Source organism: Mesocricetus auratus, unplaced genomic scaffold (genome assembly GCF_017639785.1).
Source record: "Mesocricetus auratus isolate SY011 unplaced genomic scaffold, BCM_Maur_2.0 Super-Scaffold_100011, whole genome shotgun sequence".
Lineage (NCBI taxonomy): Eukaryota > Metazoa > Chordata > Mammalia > Rodentia > Cricetidae > Mesocricetus > Mesocricetus auratus.
Window position 1 is genome coordinate 74,893,846 of NW_024429195.1, and position 19,217 is coordinate 74,913,062.

At 42.0% G+C, this 19,217-nt stretch overlaps 1 protein-coding gene across 1 annotated transcript in view; it reads left to right on the forward strand.

Moving 5' to 3' along the window:
• Cfap54 (cilia and flagella associated protein 54) overlaps positions 1-19,217 on the forward strand; it is a 290,811-nt gene that overhangs the window by 206,289 nt on the left and 65,305 nt on the right. Inside the window, exons 58-61 of the mRNA XM_040755053.1 lie at positions 1,429-1,534; positions 2,447-2,540; positions 7,353-7,451; positions 10,236-10,377. Of these exons, the coding sequence (XP_040610987.1) occupies positions 1,429-1,534; positions 2,447-2,540; positions 7,353-7,451; positions 10,236-10,377 (441 nt within the window). The remainder of the gene's footprint in view (positions 1-1,428; positions 1,535-2,446; positions 2,541-7,352; positions 7,452-10,235; positions 10,378-19,217) is intronic.

The following is a 19,217-nucleotide window of genomic DNA, read 5'->3' on the forward strand; positions in this document are numbered from 1 at the left end:
AATGCCCTCTTTTTGCCTTCTCAAGTACCAGGCATACTCATGATACATAGGTATACATTCAGTAAAACCATCTGTACACATAAAAGAAAATATCAAAAACATAAAAAATAAATGTTTTAAAACACTTGCTAAATAATAATGAAACAAACTGTAATTATTAATTAAAAATTATTTATTAAATGATAATGAGATAGTGTTTTACATTATTTTATTGCCTAGTTAGATATTTTGATTAATTTCTATAAGTAGGAGACAGCATTACATTAAAATTTAATAACTGTAGAATACCTGTCTTTAGAATTTATGGACAATGCATTCATATGATTCCACTGTGGCCATTTTTCTGCAGGAAAGTCAAAGTGTAACGATTGCTATCATTTACTGAACTAGACATGTCACATGACAGTTAACATCTCTCACACCAGCAGCTATTAAATGAGCATGAATGAGCATGCCTAGATGGGAGGTCTGCCACCCCCCACCCCCTCCCCCTTTCACTCCTGCGACACAAAAACTGTGGATCTTACTCATGGTGACTGTAAGAGTTGCTTTCCTGGTATTTCTCCTGTAGGACAGCTCTCTCAGTTCTTGGGCTTGAAGAATGGTATCCACCATGGTTGCCATGGTTGCTGGGAGTCAAGTGCTGGGTGGGCATTGGCATCATCTTAAGCATTTGCTTTTTTTTTCCTAAGGATTCAGCTTTCATTAAGTTTATTGTGTTTTATTTTTTGATTTTCTGAGACATGGTTTCTATATGTAGCTCTGGTTGTCCTGGAACTCATTCTGTAGACCAGGCTGGCCTCGAAATCAGGGATTACTTGCCTCTGCCTCCATGAATGCTGAGATTAAAGGTATACGCCACTATTGCCTGGCTTTTGTTAAGTTTATCTTTAAGACTTAAAAACTAGGCTGAAGAGATAGCTCAGTCATTCAAGCCTAGGCTCACAACCAGTGTGTGTGTGTGTGTGTGTGTGTGTGTGTGTGTGTGTGTGTGTCTGTGTGTCACATTTTGAAAAACCTATTTAGCCGCAAAGAGCACTCATGCTTATTCTGTGTTTGTACGTATGGATACTGCTGCAATGAATATAAAGATAGAGCTGAGCCCCTTGGTTTTGGTATTTGTGAAATAGACAAGAGCAAGAGATATTAGAGGACAGGAATCACAAAGTAAAATAATAGAGAAAGTAAAGTATAAAGGCCAGTGGTATTGGGAAGCTAAAGGTGTCTTTATTGAAAGCATTCCAGACATTTCTGGGGAAGGAAGCTTTAATTGTTTTATCCCAGCATATCCTTCACCAAGAAATGTCAGAAAGACAAGAGGAGGACAACAGTCCATCTTCCAGAGTTAGCAGAGTGAAGCATTTGCTCTTCTGTTATAAATTATAAAAAATGGAAAACCATCTTTGTGTGTGTCTTTTCTTCTTGCAGGCAGAATAGAGCGTCAAATGCTGAAAGAAGACAAATCTCCAATTTCAGAAGTAGAGAGTTTTTTCGATGCTATTCAAATAAGCCTGAGAAATGATCAGAACTCAGGGTAATGGCAAACCATTCATTCTTGTAGAACTACTCCTGTGTGGTCTGAGTTCTGGTTGATAGTACACAGAAGATTCAAGGAAAGGAAGAAAGAGAAACCTTGTCATGGCAGAGGCTCATACACTGGGGTTGTTCAGACAGCAGCATGTTTACTGACCTGCTTCCCAAGCTTATTGCTTTTGGCTCGGACCTAAGGCCTCCTTTACAGGAAAAGGTGGGATGCTTCCCATTTATCATAGTGGCATTCTAGGCTACAAAGTGGCTCTCACCTAGACCTAGGTCTCCTGTCAATATCAAGACTGTGGGGGACTTCCTGTGGACAACTGGCTTACAACTAGAAGAACCTACCATGGATATTAATGAGTTGAGAAGGATTTATTTACACAGTTTCTGTAGCCATCTATACCATTAGTCTACTTATTCTGCACAGAAATGACTTCAATATTGATGGGAAGCCACTGTTAGACACCAGCACTGATCCAAGAGATGTTAACTGATACCTTTGGTAGAACATATATAAATGTGACTATTACTGCTGTCTGTGGAGTTCTCTAGTTCTATTTTAATTAGCATAGGAGAGTAGACAGAGGCCTGGTTTTCAAGCATGGCTTCTTTTGCAATGAATTTTTAGTGACTACTTCACTGGAATATCCCAGAAAGGTCTTTGTTAAGCTTTGTAGCAGTCATAGCCCGGGTTGTTGCTAGTGCAAGACTAAGTAGAATGTTGTGCTTTCTCAAGAGCTTCTCATTTCCAATGAAGCTCCTACTAGCTGCGGCCTAAAGATGCATAGGTTAGGGAAGAACACTTGTTTGCCTATTATTACTGTTTACTCTCCCAGACATTGTTGGCGAAAAGTACAAAGAGATTGTACAAGAGAAAGGTGAAGCTAAATTTAATGTCTTATCATTTTAGATTGATACGAGATTCCTACCTAGAAATTGCCCTTATGTATTTCTATCTGAAGAAGCCAAAGAGAAAAGTTTCAGGAACACCGTCATCACTCAAGGTAACAGCTGCTTTTAGAGGAATTAGAAGCCTTTGATTGTTTTCAGTAATTCTGTGGGACTGAAATAATGAGGCATTTTCCTATGTGACTTGAAGACATTAACTCATTGCTTTGTAGTCACACTTGTAAGTCAGGTGCCTCTTTGGAGATTTTAGGTAGAACTCTGGAAATTGATTTCGTTTCAGTGTCTCTCCTTGTTAAAATGATGTACACAGAATCCTAGTTATGTAAATATTCAAAGGCAATGAATGGTTAGGAATGTAGAGGAGAATATAGGAATGGACACATTGTATTTTTGAAACTAATAATGCCCTGTCAGTATCATTCATATCTCACAGATGTACTTTGACAGAGGTGATGAGTCTGTGCTGAGAGGATCACAGTCCCTCTTGCCATCCAGCTGGTGGAGGGAGGCAGGACTGTATGGCAGCAGACATGGAAAATCAGAAGGGAACAAGGGAGAAGGGGGAAGAGAAGGGCCCTTGATAGTGAACTTAGGGTGAGGAAATGATTTGGGTTGTTGAGATGGTAAATGAAGGTGGTTGTATGATGTGATGTCAACTGGTAAGTGAAGGAGGTACCTTGCCCAATGTCATGATGGTAAATGAAGGAGGCACGTTGGTGTGATGTCACAGTGGGAGGTGTTGGACACGGTGAGAACTGTGCAGAGCCAAGAAGGCTGCACCACCCACCTCAGTGCCTGAAAACTAAGGTGCAGAAACATCCCCCCAAAGCTTGCCGAAGGGAGTGGGTTTGAAGTTTGGGGTTTCCAACGGACTCCCAGGTTTTGCTCATGTGCAGGGGTGCACTGCCATACCCAGCATCTGGCCTGAGGAAGACCCTAATGGAAGAAGTATGCCAGGTTGGTTTCCATGACATGACTATTGTTGGATTGTGATAAATGTTCATATTTTATCCTTACCAAATAATGACCATTGATTCTGTGAGGAGATCTTTTCAGAAAACATTGGGATCAAATCTCTTCATGTTTTAAAATTTTTTATTGATTCTTTGTGGATTTCACATGCATCTCAATTCTACTCATCTCTGAATCCATTCGCTGCCCTTGCAACCTCCCTCTCCCAAGATATTTTTCAAATTTTTGTTTGTTTGTTTGTTCGTTTTCAGATAAGATCTCTCTGTATAGCCCTGGATGTCCGAACCTCTCCATGTAGAACTCACAGAGATCCACCAGCCTCTGCCTCCCAAATGCTGGGATTACAGGCATCCAATACTACAACAGTTTCAAATCTCTATTTTTTACATGCCATAAACATAACATAAAACTTTAGGAAAATATATTTGATCAATCAGATTATTTGTATGCTAGCTGCCTTAGGTGGGTATGACCATTTAAAAAATCAAAATGACTACAAGCTGGGAAAGGTTGCTCTAGTGGTAAGATAAAAATGCTTATTACTGGTTAGAGGAAAACAAGTGTGTGATTTCCATAGAGAAGAGTGCTGCAAAGAAGTGGAAAGGCATGGGTAACATCACTTTCTGGACATGTCTGAGAGACGCACTTGTAATTATGAGTGTGAGATAGGATTTCAAGGGAAAAAGGACTATAATTCCATACAATCTGTATATCTTGACATAGCAAATATTTTAACAAGTTATAAAATTACTAGAGGCACAGAAAAAAAGCACAAAATAAATAAAAACATTCATCCAGACATATTTGGGCTGTGGAAATGTAACATTTGAAATTTGTCTTAATAGAAACAACACAAAAGCTCTTAAAACAACCCGTAGGAGCGGGGCCACTGAGCTGGGTCGTTTGGTAAAAGCACTTGCCACCAAGCCTGATTCCTGTGATGCTCCTGGTCGAAGGAGAGAGCCGACTAGAGCAAGTTGTCCTGTGACCTCCACATGTGCACCCTGGCATACATGTGCCCCCAAAATCAGTAAATAAAATGTAGAACAACAACAAAAACAGTAGTATTGCTTCACTTCTGCCAGTGGAAGCAGCACAGCCTTAAGCTTGGATCTCATCCTGATGCACCAGAGTGACTTTGGAAGCCTTGCTTCCTCACCTCTGTTACTGTGGCTAGGAGCATAAACAAAGTATTTAGCATGATGTATTAGGCACCATTAACTTTACATAGCTTCGACTCAGCATCTATGTTCTTCATTAAGTATTTTATATGTAGTGGATTACCCAATAATTAGTTAAATCGAACTAACCATTTATGTGCATGTATTTATTCATTCTTTATCCAAATATTTTTGAAGGGCTTTATGTGGTACCAGGCATGTTCTTTTACTTTTCCTATAGAGCCCAGAGTCTAGCAAGGGAAAGACACAATTGAATGGTACCTTGTTGAGTATTGCAAACACAATATGGCAAGGTGGAGACGCCAGACAAACTAATTTCCTTTCGTGGGAATACTGTAGAAGTCCTCACAGATGAGAAAGTTTAGAAGAAGGCAGTTAAATGAGGGAAAACAGTTCAAAGAGAAAATCAGTTGTGACAGCTTTTTTCATCTGTACATATTCTAGACATAGATCTCTTACTGGATGTACGATTGGCAAATATTCCCTTCCAGCTAGTAGCTTGTGGTGTTTAGAGACAAAGAAGTTTTAATTTTTATAAAGTTCAGGATGAGTTCTTTCTGTTTTAGAAGCTGTGTTTTGAGTGGCATGCTAAGATCTTTAAAAATCCATTGATCTTTGAGTCCCCTTTATGGGTGTTTCACTCTCTGTTGCTATAGATTTTCGTAAGGTCTCAGGTTTCAGAGCGCATATCCTCCAACACCATGATTCATCTTCAAAATTCTTTTCATACTTGGAGACCTTCACATCTTCACACATGTTTTCCAGTTTGCTTCCCAATTTACAAAAGGAAAAGTGAATTGGATATTTGAAGAATTCTGCTGAAGCTGCAGTACAGTCTGGTGATAGTTTATCTTAACAATATTAAGGCTTCAGGGACATATATTATAGAATTTACTTGTAGAAATGTCATTGATTTGCACATATTGTTGAATTTTATATCTCATGCCCTCACTGACCATGCTTGTTGATTTTAATAGTGTGTGTGTGTGTGTGTGTGTGTGTGTGTGTGTTTCTCCTAGGATTTTCTGTATACAGGATCACATCTCTTACAAGTAAATATGTTTTTATGTCTTCATTTCCAATCATTTCTAAGTTTTCCCTTTGTTTTTTTCTCTGGTCACATGGACTGTGCAATGTTGATACTACCCTATCTAAAATAGAAAACCCATCATGTTCTTTCTCTGGCAATTTTTTTTTCTTTTTTTTAATTATTATTATTTTTTTTTATTTTCCATTTTAAATTTAGATAAGAAACAAGGTTGCTTCACAAGTCAGTTCGAGGTCCCTCTCCCTTTCCCTCCCCTCCTCCCGTGCCCTCCCCCCATCCCCCCCCCGTTATCCCCTCATTCCCCCAGGGTGAGGCCCTCCATGGGGGTGTCCATAGTCTGTCATTTCATATAGGGCAGGGCCTAGACCCTTCCCCAAGAGTTCAGGGTGAGAGTGCACCTCACATTGTTCTATGGGAGTCCAGAGTCCGTGTGTATACTTGGGATGGGTACTGATCTGCTGCCAAGGCTCAATAGATTACCTAGGCCTCCTCACTGACACCCAGATTCAGGGGGTCTTGATCAGTCTCTGGCAATTTTTTAAAGTCTATTTTAGCCCAGGTCCAGCCTCCTCAGTAATCAAAAGCTTCAATTAAAAGTGGCTACGTTTCCCGGAGTCTGTGTTACTAATTGCTTTCACCTTACTCTGGATTCTTCAATTCATGGCTGTCACTCTTCCTTCCAGACTTGCGGAAGTGTTCTAGACAGAAGTAAATAATTGACATGCTTCGAGTCACTACATGTCTAATTCTACAGTTTTCTTGAAGAATAAAAAAAAATAGCTAAAATGCATATCAAAAGATTAAAACATAGGGGTCTAATTACTTAATTTTTCTTTGATTTTTTTCTCTTGTAGCCCTGGCTGTCCTGAAACTCACTCTGTAGACCAGGGTAGGCTTGAATTTAGAGATCCATATGCCTCTGTCTCCACAGGGATTAAAGGCCTGTGCCACCATACTTGGTCTAATTAGTTAAATTTTTAAAAACTGACTTAAAATTAATTTACTTCAGTTATCATTAAAAGTATAAGTTACTGTATTTGCTGTATTTGTTTTTTGTAGCCTTAAACTTCTTAAGTTTAAAAACTGAATGTATATGAATATATATGTGACAGTAAAAACTGTCCTTTGTGGTTTCTGTTCTACTATTCTATGGAGTTATGAAATCCCATTAGCATTTTTCATAATAGTAACATAATATCAAAACCCACTGAGTCACTCAGGAGGTTGAGGCCAGAGAATCTTGAGTTTGGAACCTGCAGAGTTTTGAGACCCATGTCAAAACAACAGAGAAACAGAACAAATGCGAATATCCTCACTCCTGGTGTCTTTGCCCACAATGCATTCATGGTAAATAACCTCTATTAAATTGATTTTGACATCAATAAAAAGATATTTTATTAAATTATTACATAAATCACATAAACTCATTATAGAAAATTAGGAAAAATTCTTTTGAAGACTTGGTATAATTTGTGTTTATATATAGAGTAGTGTATGCTCATTTTTAAAAAGTAGAATCATACTTATATACAAATTTTTAACCTGTTTTTCCTTTTGATTTATTTTAAACATTTTTATGGCAGTAATATATTATACTTCTTGATGGCTGCATATTATTCCACCAACATGGCATCTGGAAAAGATTAGGTTTGTCAAGAAATATTGAAATATATTTATCCTAAAATGTTTTCTTTGTACTATTTTAGCCTCTTTCCAAAAGGCACAGTTCTATTAAAGAACCAGTAGCAACTCGATTCGAGATGTTCAGCTCACTGGCCTGGATTGCAATACGAGCTGCTGCACAGGTCAGTGTGTGCATGTTGACTCTCTCTGTTGTCATCTCTGTGTCCTCCACTGTTGACTCTCCCTGCTGTCTTCCCTGTGTCCTCCACTGTTGACTCTCCCTGCTGTCATCTCTGTGTCCTCCACTGTTGACTCTCGCTGCTGTCATCTCTGTATCCTCCACTGTTGACTCTCCCTGCTGTCATCTCTGTGTCATCCACTGTTGACTCTCCCTGCTGTCATCTCTGTGTCCTCCACTGTTGACTCTCCCTGCTGTCATCTCTGTGTCATCCACTGTTGACTCTCCCTGCTGTCATCTCTGTGTCCTCCACTGTTGACTCTCCCTGCTGTCTTCTCTGTGTCCTCTACTGTTGACTCTCCCTGCTGTCATCTCTGTGTCCTCCACTGTTGACTCTCCATGCTGTCTTCTCTGTGTCCTCCACTGTTGACTCTCCCTGCTGTCATCTCTGTGTCCTCCACTGTTGACTCTCTGCTGTCATCTGTGTCCTCCACTGTTGACTCTCCCTGCTGTCATCTCTGTGTCCTCCACTGTTGACTCTCTCTGCTGTCATCTCTGTGTCCTCCACTGTCGACTCTCTGCTGTCATCTGTGTCTTCCACTGTTGACTCTCTCTGCTGTCATCTCTGTGTCCTCCACTGTTGACTCTCCATGCTGTCATCTCTGTGTCCTCCACTGTTGACTCTCCCTGCTGTCTTCCCTGTGTTCTCCACTGTTGACTCTGCTGTCTTCCCTGTGTCCTCCACTGTTGACTCTCCCTGCTGTCATCTCTGTGTCCTCCACTGTTGACTCTCCCTGCTGTCATCTCTGTGTCCTCCACTGTTGACTCTCCATGCTGTCATCTCTGTGTCCTCCACTGTTGACTCTCCCTGCTGTCTTCCCTGTGTTCTCCACTGTTGACTCTGCTGTCTTCCCTGTGTCCTCCACTGTTGACTCTCCCTGCTGTCATCTCTGTGTCCTCCACTGTTGACTCTCCCTGCTGTCATCTCTGTGTCCTCCACTGTTGACTCTCCCTGCTGTCTTCCCTGTGTCCTCCACTGTTGACTCTCCCTGCTGTCATCTCTGTGTCCTCCACTGTCGACTCTCTGCTGTCATCTGTGTCCTCCACTGTTGACTCTCTCTGCTGTCATCTGTGTCCTCCACTGTTGACTCTCCCTGCTGTCTTCCCTGTGTCCTCCACTGTTGACTCTGCTGTCTTCCCTGTGTCCTCCACTGTTGACTCTCCCTGCTGTCATCTCTGTGTCCTCCACTGTTGACTCTCCATGCTGTCATCTCTGTGTCCTCCACTGTTGACTCTCCCTGCTGTCTTCCCTGTGTTCTCCACTGTTGACTCTGCTGTCTTCCCTGTGTCCTCCACTGTTGACTCTCCCTGCTGTCATCTCTGTGTCCTCCACTGTTGACTCTCCCTGCTGTCATCTCTGTGTCCTCCACTGTTGACTCTCCCTGCTGTCTTCCCTGTGTCCTCCACTGTTGACTCTCCCTGCTGTCATCTCTGTGTCCTCCACTGTTGACTCTCCCTGCTGTCATCTCTGTGTCCTCCACTGTTGACTCTCCCTGCTGTCTTCTCTGTGTCCTCCACTGTTGACTCTCCCTGCTGTCATCTCTGTGTCCTCCACTATTGACTCTCCCTGCTGTCATCTCTGTGTCCTCCATTGTTGACTCTCTGCTGTCTTCTCTGTGTCCTCCACTGTTGACTCTCCCTGCTGTCTTCTCTGTGTCCTCCACTGTTGACTCTGTTGTCTTCTCTGTGTCCTCCACTGTTGACTCTGTTGTCTTCTCTGTGTCCTCCACTGTTGATTCCCTGCTGTCTTCCCTGTGTCCTCCACTGTTGACTCTCCCTGCTGTCTTCTCTGTGTCCTCCACTGTTGACTCCCTGCTGTCTTCCCTGTATCCTCCACTGTTGACTCTCCCTGCTGTCATCTCTGTGTCCTCCACTGTTGACTCTCTGCTGTCTTGCGTCTTCCACTGTTGACTTGTGTCTTCCATCTATCAGCTGTCATAGCAGTACGATGGATCTGCTTGAGAGAAAGGAAAAGTTACACTTTGGGAGGGATTTCTGCCTGCCATGTCTGTTTAGAAACTTTACAAATGGCCTCTACACCTGTGTAGCATTTATAATCTCTAGTAAGAAGACACAACTGTTTCCATTTTCCCTTAATGAAATGTTGGATATACATGTGCACCTGTCCAGCATTTGGGCGAATGCATATCCCAGCTGGGTGATGTAACTTATTTAAAGTGACTTATGCTTTAATTGAATTGTCAAATCTAACCAGTTGGCTCGATTGTGCTTCATATTGCACACATCAGGGATCACATGCTTTTATCCTGTGGTGATTTTTTCCAATGTATATTAAATATTATTTTATGAATTCACATCTTCATGCTTGTTGTTTCTGTCTGTATTGTGCTGCTTCAACAGAACAGCACACTCTGGGTAAGTCATGTTAAATGTGAATCTACTCCTGAACTGGTAGGTTCAAGATCAAGGGCTGGCACCTGGTCATGGCCTTCTTGCTCTGTAATTGCCTGGTAGAAGGTGGAAGAGCAGGAGCAGAAATCAAATGGGGAGGCAGAGTCTCCTGTAAGAAGGAGCTCATCCTGTGACTACTCTCTCAATCCACACTTCAGGGCTATGCTCTCTTGACCTAATCATCTCTTTCAATGTCCCCCCCTCCTCCTGGTGACACAGTGGGGCTCAAACTCCAAGAACATGAACTTAGAGGGGCACAATCAAGCCACAGCCTGTACTAACACAGAATTTATAAATTCTGATGTGTTTATTCTAGGTCAGTGAAGCTGTGCTGGCGGTCAACCTCCTGGTTGGAAAGAAGAATGCTAGAACTGACAACGTTAGTTTCACGGCATTGCCAAACATTCCAGAGTTTGCCACTGTGGACCTTTTCTCTTCATATACAGATTATTTACTTGGTATGTTTGAATGTCTACAGAATTTTCCAGAATCTTCTCTTTGTACATGCAACCAACTCTTGAAGACTTTATTGTTGTGATTTGTTGGCCTTTTGCTTAAAAGAGATGATGGCTTCGGGAGTCTCCAGGATCCTGGGACTAGTTGCCAAAATAGGGTGTGACAGTTCTCAACCTGAGTGTACATGTTTCTTGACTGAATGCTGCATGTCAGGGCTCTGTGAATGATACAACTTTATATTGTTTGTCTTAACATATATGCATGTCAGATGGTAACTTTTTGTTTGAGAGAGTTTCTGTGATCCTCCAGCCTAAAACATTTCCCCACTCAGACTCTCCCAGGGCTCTTTAGTCTATTAGTATTTTACATTTGTGTGTCTGTTTGAGTGTGTGTATTTAAGTTGTCATCCATTCATTAGGTTACCACTGGCTTCCTGATAGCAGGATCTGCACTGTTTTATTTCATCTGCAATAGAGCACACCACCACTTAGGCATGCCAGGCATTTCAGTCTATCAAATGAACTAAAGAAAGCCAGGTGAATAGAGTTTAAATGGACGTTACTACTGTTTTTTATGACTTTCATTTATGTATGGTGGACTCAACAGTAATGTATTTAACTTTCATTTTTGCATTTGTTCATTCACTTGTCAAAAATAGTTTTTGAATGTTTCTCATATACTAAGCACTGAAACAGGTGCCAACGAGTAATGGGGTGCTGAATGTTTCAGTAAGACTGATGTCTCTGTGTTGCTGTTGGTGGTGGTTTATTTGTTTGTTGGTATGAGTGCGCCATTGAGACAAAGAAGATGAAAATCTTCCCTTTAATTCAACCAGGTGGCACTGGTTGCCTCATGGCCTCAGGAATCAGCTTTCTCAGCGGAAGGGTCACCATTCAGTGATGCTCTCGCGCCTCCCATCTCACACCATTGTCCGTCCAAGCTCCTTGTAGATGATTCAGTGACCAAGACTGTTTCCAGCATAACAATGTTTTGTTGGAGGTTAAATGTTGATTAGATAGCTTTCTCATGAGACTTTATTCTCAGACCTTTATTGTTCTCAGGCCTGGTAGAATTTTGCTATCTCGGGCTTCTGGGTCATTATCCACACCTCCATCTGGGTTCTCCCTTCTCGTTGGCATCATACAGATGAGTTCACTAGAGGCAGTGCCTCTGACCCTGCACAGAGCAGCCTAGCAACCCGAAACTTGTCTCATTTCTCATGCTTCCAGCATGGTTACCTATTCTTCTATCGGATCGTCATTAATTCTGGATGATGTGTCTACTTTATTCTGTTCCTTTCCTTGTGGTCTTCACTTTAAGGATGATACATAAGGCTCATCTAAGATGGACCAAACATCCCTCAGTGACTTGCAACTAAGAACATCTTGATTCTTCTCCTGTGCTCTGTCTCGGGCTACAGATGGGGCTCAGACATGCCCCATGAGCACCCGCTATGCGCTCTAGCTATGCCCCCAGCATGCTCCATTCACAGCAGTTACTGGGGCAAGAGCTAGAGGTCAGCTCTCACAGGCTTACTGAAGGCCTGTCTTACCAACCCACCATACTGCTCATAGCAGTGTTCAGTGTGAGTAAGGTAGGGACATGCACTCTGCCTGTAGAAGGGGTGAGACGTCATTGGATAATAATCTACATTATCACTCACCAAGTGTCTAGAAGCTCCTGAGAAGAACCGTGTACAGAAAGACAGGACGAGTTGTCGCCAGGACCAGCTAACGATGTCAGCCATGGGTATACAATGGAGGATGGTTTTTCTCTAAACCAATTGGTATCAGTCAGTCCAGTTGAGTCATTTTCATCTTAGCTTGATTGTTGCTGTTGTTCTCTGTGGGCATCTTTCCTAGTATACATTCTAGTTTCTGCTTTAGACCATTAACACTTCTTTACTATATTAACTATGAAATTGCTCGGTTGTAAAGTATAATCTGCTTTTCATTTTACCTTGCATAAAGAATATTAATCTTGCCCTCCAGTCTTTTCCTGGCAGGCTGATAATTAATGCATGTTGATGACTTCGCTCATTTCTATATTTGGGTTGGAAGGAAGTTCTGAATTCCCACCTGATTTCCACAAATACACAGATGGCCGTGAAGTTCATATTAAAATGGCTTGCTAAAGGGGAAAACCTCTCAACAACAACAAATAAAACTTGTTTGATTTCCTGTTCATTAGCATAAATTAGCATACAGAAGAAAACTTCAGTCGTCTAGCTTTAAACTATTAGTATTCATCTACACATGAGGCGATGAACAATATTCATCGTTCCGTGTGCAGAAAGCAGTGCCAGATATTTCTTTGCCTGTCTCCCTTCCTTTCCACTCCTTTGCTGTGCTATTGATGGAATCCAGAGTCTTAAGCTGGCTGAGTATCTCTGTCAGCACTGAGTCCTGACACCACAAATCCTGCACCAGATGCTTACATCTATCAGAGAGGAGCCATGGAACAGACCCAGCAGGGAAGCAGGCCTTCCCTTCCATGAGCCTCTCTAACCATGGACTGTTAATACAGGCTCACACACCGAAATATACAAACCTATCTTTTAGAAAACCATACTAATGGAGTAGGATTAACACACCAGAAGCCAAATGGATAAGAAAGTTGGGAACAATCAGAATGGTAAAAGAGTTCTCTGGGAACATTCTTTTCTCCTGGGAACAGTGAATTATAGGACAGAAGCAAATCAGTACCAGCTGGAAGGGGAATCAGATGTTCTTGACAAAGCAATTCTAAGATCTGAACTGTAATGGCTGAACAGCCACCTGTGGAAGTTGGACTCCAGAGTTCCTTGCCAGGACCTGAGAGCAATGATAGTCATTCATAGGACATTGAAAAATCCCAGCAGAATGCTTGGTCCCATTTGTTGAATATTCTGCACATTGTTTTGTAGACCCTAAAAGAATGGTACTGGCAATGTGCAACCATCTTTAGATTCAGCATGAGAACATTTATTAGATGTTAACATGGCAGTTATACTGAAATATACACAATCTTCTAGTCTTGATTTTCTTGTGGCGTTAATATTAATTCAACAAGGATAAAAATATTAAATTCTGTAAGACGCTTTAAATTAAAAGTACCATTTCGGATTAGTGGTCCCAGATGCAGTCTCTCACAGCTAAATACTGTCAAGACTGCAGAGGCTTATGGAGCAGAGCCGAGAACACTTTGGCGCGTAGTGTGTGCTTCACCCTCTGAAACACAGCTGGTCTTCCTGCCTGTAGGAATGGGACCAGAGATGAACTCAACACCAACTAAACACAGGGACTCTGTTTCTCTACAACTATCTCATTCCCTTATTCCTCCATGGCACAATTAGTAGCAGGAAAGTGGAGCGACACATTTTGTACTCAAATCCCAGACAGTTACATCATTTACCTCTGGGACAGACAGAGATTCGCCTGCTCTAGAATAGTGGAGGTGTGTGTGTGCGTGTGTGCGTGCGTGCGTGCGTGCGTGCGTGCATGCGTGCATGTGTGTGTGTGTGTGTGTGTGTCTGTCTGTCTGTCTACTGTATCTCTAGAAGCAATTACTGAGAACCCAATTGCAGTGAAGCAGTGCTGTCCTGGTGTAATGTCTACAAGAGCCCAGAGTTCCACTGAAGAGATACCTCATTGATCCCTTAAATTTGGGAAGGGACCCAGAGATTTTAGTGGTTAAAGAGATTGCTTTACAAGTGTGAGGTTTAGTGAGTGGGTCCCCAATACCCACGAAACACTGGGTGCCTATGGTGACCCACTTGTAATCCCAGCACTTTGGAAGTAGATATGGTATCTTCAGGAAGATAGATAGCCAAATCAGCAAGCTCTGAGTTCAACAAGAAACTCTTGTCTCAGTAAATAAAATGGCCAGCTACTAAAGAAGATATACAACATCCACCTTTGTCTTTGTATATAGATGTGCACCTGTGAACATCCACACATGCATGCTCACCATATATACATACACACTCAGGAAAAAAAAAGCCCAGAAGAGACAGTGCCATGGGTAGTAGTCAACTGTCAACACTATAAATATTATACTAAATAGAGTCACAGTGGAAAACAAGAAGGGAGATGATGCATGGGAGATAGCAATGGGATGTCATCTTCTTGAAGTTGGGTGGGAAGTGGTGCCTGTCAGAGACTCAAAGAAAACATGTACCCTTAGTGGGGGCCCTCACAGCCAGGGGCTGACAACAGCAGAGAGCCCAAAGGCTGGACTACCAGCTGATAACAACAGGTCATATATCCTCTAGGAAAAATCCAGGGAGAGCATCAGTAATGCAGATCTTTACAAATGAGACAAGATGCTGAAGTAATGAAACAGCTATCTTCCTCTACTAGTTCAGTCCCTCATGTATCCAGCTCTGGGCAGTGTCGTTAGACACAAGAATTAAACAATCCATATGACTTAATGCAGAGCTGGTGTTTAGTTTAGGGTCAGTCTATCAAAAGGATTTGACTGATTTGAAAGCTCCTTCTGCCCATTCTAACTCAATCATAGAGCAATTCTACAAAGAAGTGAACAGAACTTGTTTTAATACCTGGCTGAGATTGACAGAAGAAAAACACAGCCTTGCTCTCAAGGTAAAATGGGGTATTTTTTTGCAGGGTTAGCCAGAGCCCCTCACTGGAGCAGGGTTAGAATCATGCCTTAGTGGTGGGGCTAGGACTTTGTCACCTGCTCACAGATGTGAGTGGAAGAGCCCCACAGGAAGGGAAAACAGAACCTAACCAACGGCATAGATTTGGGGTTCATAATAGGTTAGCCCTTGAGCTGGGGTCTGGAAATATCCTGCCCACTGGTCAGAGCAGAAGCAGGACTGAGAAGGGCCCACCTGGGAGGATCCAAACTCAATCTGGTTGTAAAGTTGGAACTCACTCCAAGTAAATGACTCAGGGAACTTCACACCCGCCCTCTCAGAAGCAGAGGAAGACAGGGAGCTCTGACTGGGGCCCATGGTAACAGTTGTAAAGGGATGCTCCCCAGTGCACGGCATGAGGGACTCCCACCTCCCTTTCTTAGTCCTCCTGGGGGTGGTTTCAGCATAACTCCATCTCAACAGTTTCTAACATCCGTAGATCAGAAAGAGAAAAATTTGTTGCCTTTTTGTCAAAAAAAAAAGCCTTTGTGCCAGGCATTGGTGGCACACACCTTTAATCCCAGCACTCGGGAGGCAGAGGCAGGAGGATCTCTGTGAGTTCGAGACCAGCCTGGTCTACAAGAGCTAGTTCCAGGACAGCCTCCAAAGCCACAGAGAAACCCTGTCTCGAAAAACCAAAAAAAAAAAAAAAGCCTTTGTACAAAGAAGAAAAGTTTATCTGGCTTTAATTTCCCTTTGTGACATTAAATATCACAACTTTAGTCATACATCTACATAAAGCAAGAATAGTCACAATCTAAATTTAAATTCATTAGAAAAAAAGTTGTGCTGAATTTTATAAAACCGTTTTACAGTATGCATACAAAAGATTAGGAAACAAAAATAGTAAACAAAAGTGTTATGATTTAGGGAGAGAGACTTTACTGTTAGTCAAATTAATATTTTAGGAAAACTAATTATTAAAATATTTCTCTTAAGTGATAAATATCAACAGAAAAGTAACCATTGACAGTGAAAATTTGTTACAGATTTATTTTTATTCTAATACAAGAAAATATATTTGAAAAGCTCTATAAAATTTATAACTGTCTGGAAAAATATAATTTACTCAAAAATTTATAAGGTAAAAATATTAGATCTGTTACTATGGAGGTAATAAAGCTATGTTTGAGATTAAAACTGGAAGTTTTAAGTTTATTAATTTAAGAAGATCATGAATAAATCTACCACAAGCTAGCAGAAATAACTTACTACAAATTTATTTAATATCTGGTTTTCTAAAATTAGTTGAACTCTCTAACCTTCTGATAACAGTCTACACTAATGTAATGTTTTCACTGAAGTAAGGAAAATCCAACCTCACATAGACTGAAGTTAGGAAATGCTGAGTATTCAAAGGGCCTCTTCAGTAATTATATTCTTCTTTGCATCCAAAGCAGGACTGAGGGGAGGGTAGTTAATTCTGGGGTGTTCTCTAAAACTGCATCACTGATCTTGTCCTCTACTATAATGCATTAAAGTAAATCAGTCTACTTTGCCATCCATGCGGACTTCTACCTCATGTGTGATTACAACACCGTGTATTATGTCATGGATCTCGATTCTTGGTCTCCCATGAGTCTCCTAGTCCTTGCTAGCTCTGTTGAAAGAATTGAGAGGATGTGTGGGACACAGAGAGGAAAGTAGGTAGAGTTTACTACAAGATAAAGTGGATACTCTACGGCAGTGATTCTCAACCTACCTAGTGCTGCGGCCCTTTAATACAGTTCTTCATGTTGTGGTGACCCCCACTATAAAACTATTTCATTGCTTCCTCGTTACTGTAATCTTGCTACTGTTACGAATCGTTATGTAAGTATCTGTGTTTTCTGATGCTCTTAGGTGACCCCCGTGAAAAGGTTGTTCAGCTCCAAAGGGGTTGCACCCCCTGCTTGAGAACCATTGCTGTAAGGGGCGAGTAGGCGGTGGCTGAGGGACCTCTGTGGAGGAACAGTCTCAAGCAATGAGAGTGGACACTGAGTCAGCCTACAGTATTAGGCAGGGTTTAGCTATTTCTAAAAGTTTTGGAGTAGATAGCTTACATGAGGGGCTTTTCTGCCCAGGTGATTGACAGGCCCATTTGGATTAACTTAAGTCTTTGCTACATGATAGGGGGTGTTTCCTTGAAGGGTTTTCTTACCAAGGTTTAACTGGAGGGTGATGAATTCAGTGGTCAATTCCCAGGATTTTGATGACCATAGAAGATAAAACCATGGGTGAAGAGCCCTTTCAAATAGCAGTTAACTGTTTGCCCAGAAGGTCCTTCCTGCAGATTTTAATTAGTACCTGCAGTTTTAGGCAGGGCTCCTCTGTTTCTAAAGCTTTTGGAGCAGATAGCTTTCATGAGGGCCTTTGTCATCTGGGAACAGATCTAAATTTAGAAAAGGGTGCCATAAAGAACACCAGAGTGCTTAGGTCAGAGCTGCTGAGGACCTCTGCGGACCTCAAGGATTGCTGCTTGGAATTGCCCTTCTAGGTAAGATGAGTCTCCCAATCGTACTTTTTAACAGGTAAACTTAGGGCCTGATTGGCATGTTCCATCTTTCAGGGAACTAAGGTCTCCAAGAGGAATGAGGACGGTGTGTAATTCCTAGAGACCTTGTTATTGAACATGTGATCTGGAAAATAAAGATGCACCATTACTGTGGGGATTTTATAGGGGATTGGTGTTAGTTTGGGCCCCAGGTTTTGTTAATAGGCCTCTGCCCAGTAAAGGGTGAGGACAGTAAGACACCAGTAAGAAAGTATTGGCAAAGTTTACGTTACTTCACAGGCAGCAGGAGGCTGGAGTGAAAACACTGGTTCTCATAGATGCCCATAAGTTGCAAGAATCTTTCTAAGCAAGGGACTCTGTTACTTGATTGCTGGGCCAGCCATCTGAACAGGACCCCTCCCGCCAGGAAAGCTAGCTTAAGGACTTTAAGAAACACTATAAAGCATACCTAAAAATGTCGTTAACTTGGTGGCCTCTCTGATTACTATCCACTGTCTTCCAGGAATGCTCTCCACCGCAGTGGTCGGTGGCTTTTGCCTGTCCTCCCCCTTGAGAGTGCTCTGCTTTACTTTGTAAAATCCTCCATCTGTCTTCTATACTGTACTCTCTGTGCGCCTCTAAGTTCTTTCTACAGACAGAGGGTGTTGAGAGCAGCTCAGGATTCTTGTGACAGCATAAGCATTGGGAAAACATTGGTTCCTGCAGTGATGAGGACATCTAAACACTGGCCAGTCTCAAACCATGTAAACATAAAACACCACCACCATTCCTCTCAGAAAAAAATCTAAGTCTTAGAAAATCCTTAGTGGTATGTATAAACTTTGCAAAATTCAGGATTTCTACTTTAAACATGGAATATTTATCACTGGCACTTCCCCTGTCATATATTCCCTTGATGTCCAGAGGATGGACATCTTTCATTTTTCAGATGTTTGATTCCTACCTGTGCCTGAAATCACTTTACAGCTTGTCAGTTGTTCTTTCAAGTTAAATGGTGTTCTATGGGGCTGGGGGACACTCAGCTGCCACTCTGGAACAGTCCTTGTGCCCGCACACACAGTAGAGGGGCCTCACGGGCTCTTCATGTTTTATTACACAGAATATGAAGTAAAAGAGTGGATAGTTAATAGCTTTAATGACTTGTACTGCTTCATCAAGCAGGGAAGACTAAAAGAAGCTGGCGTTTTAATTAATTTATTTGTTTCACATGAAGAATGCAAGGACAGCGAGGCAATTCGTTGTCCCCCTCCCTAGCTTCCCATTAAGGTGCAGCTCACTGCTTCCGGTGCCATCCCTGCAAATGGCAGCATACTCCAGCAGCAGCAGCTAGGTTGAAAACAGAGTTCATCGCTCAGAGCACTTTGATTTTTTGCCAACGTTGGCATAAAGAGAGTGCTTGTCAGAAGGTTTTGTGCTCATATCATTAAGCAAACCCAAACTTAGCCTCAGATGAACATTGGTAAATGGGAGCCATGTGTCATGGCAATGTGTGTGTAATTCTACTGTAGAGGCAGGAAGGGATTCTCTGTTTCTCAGCGCCGTCTTTAATCCATTGTATTTGACCATTGTACAGTGTCATGGTTTGGTTGACGGAGACTTCTCCCAGGGACAATTACTGAAATAGGACTTGCAGATCTGTATACCTCAGGGTGAGTTGGGCAGGCACTGGTGCAAAGCTGTGTGTGCGTCTAGGTTTGGGGTGCACGTCT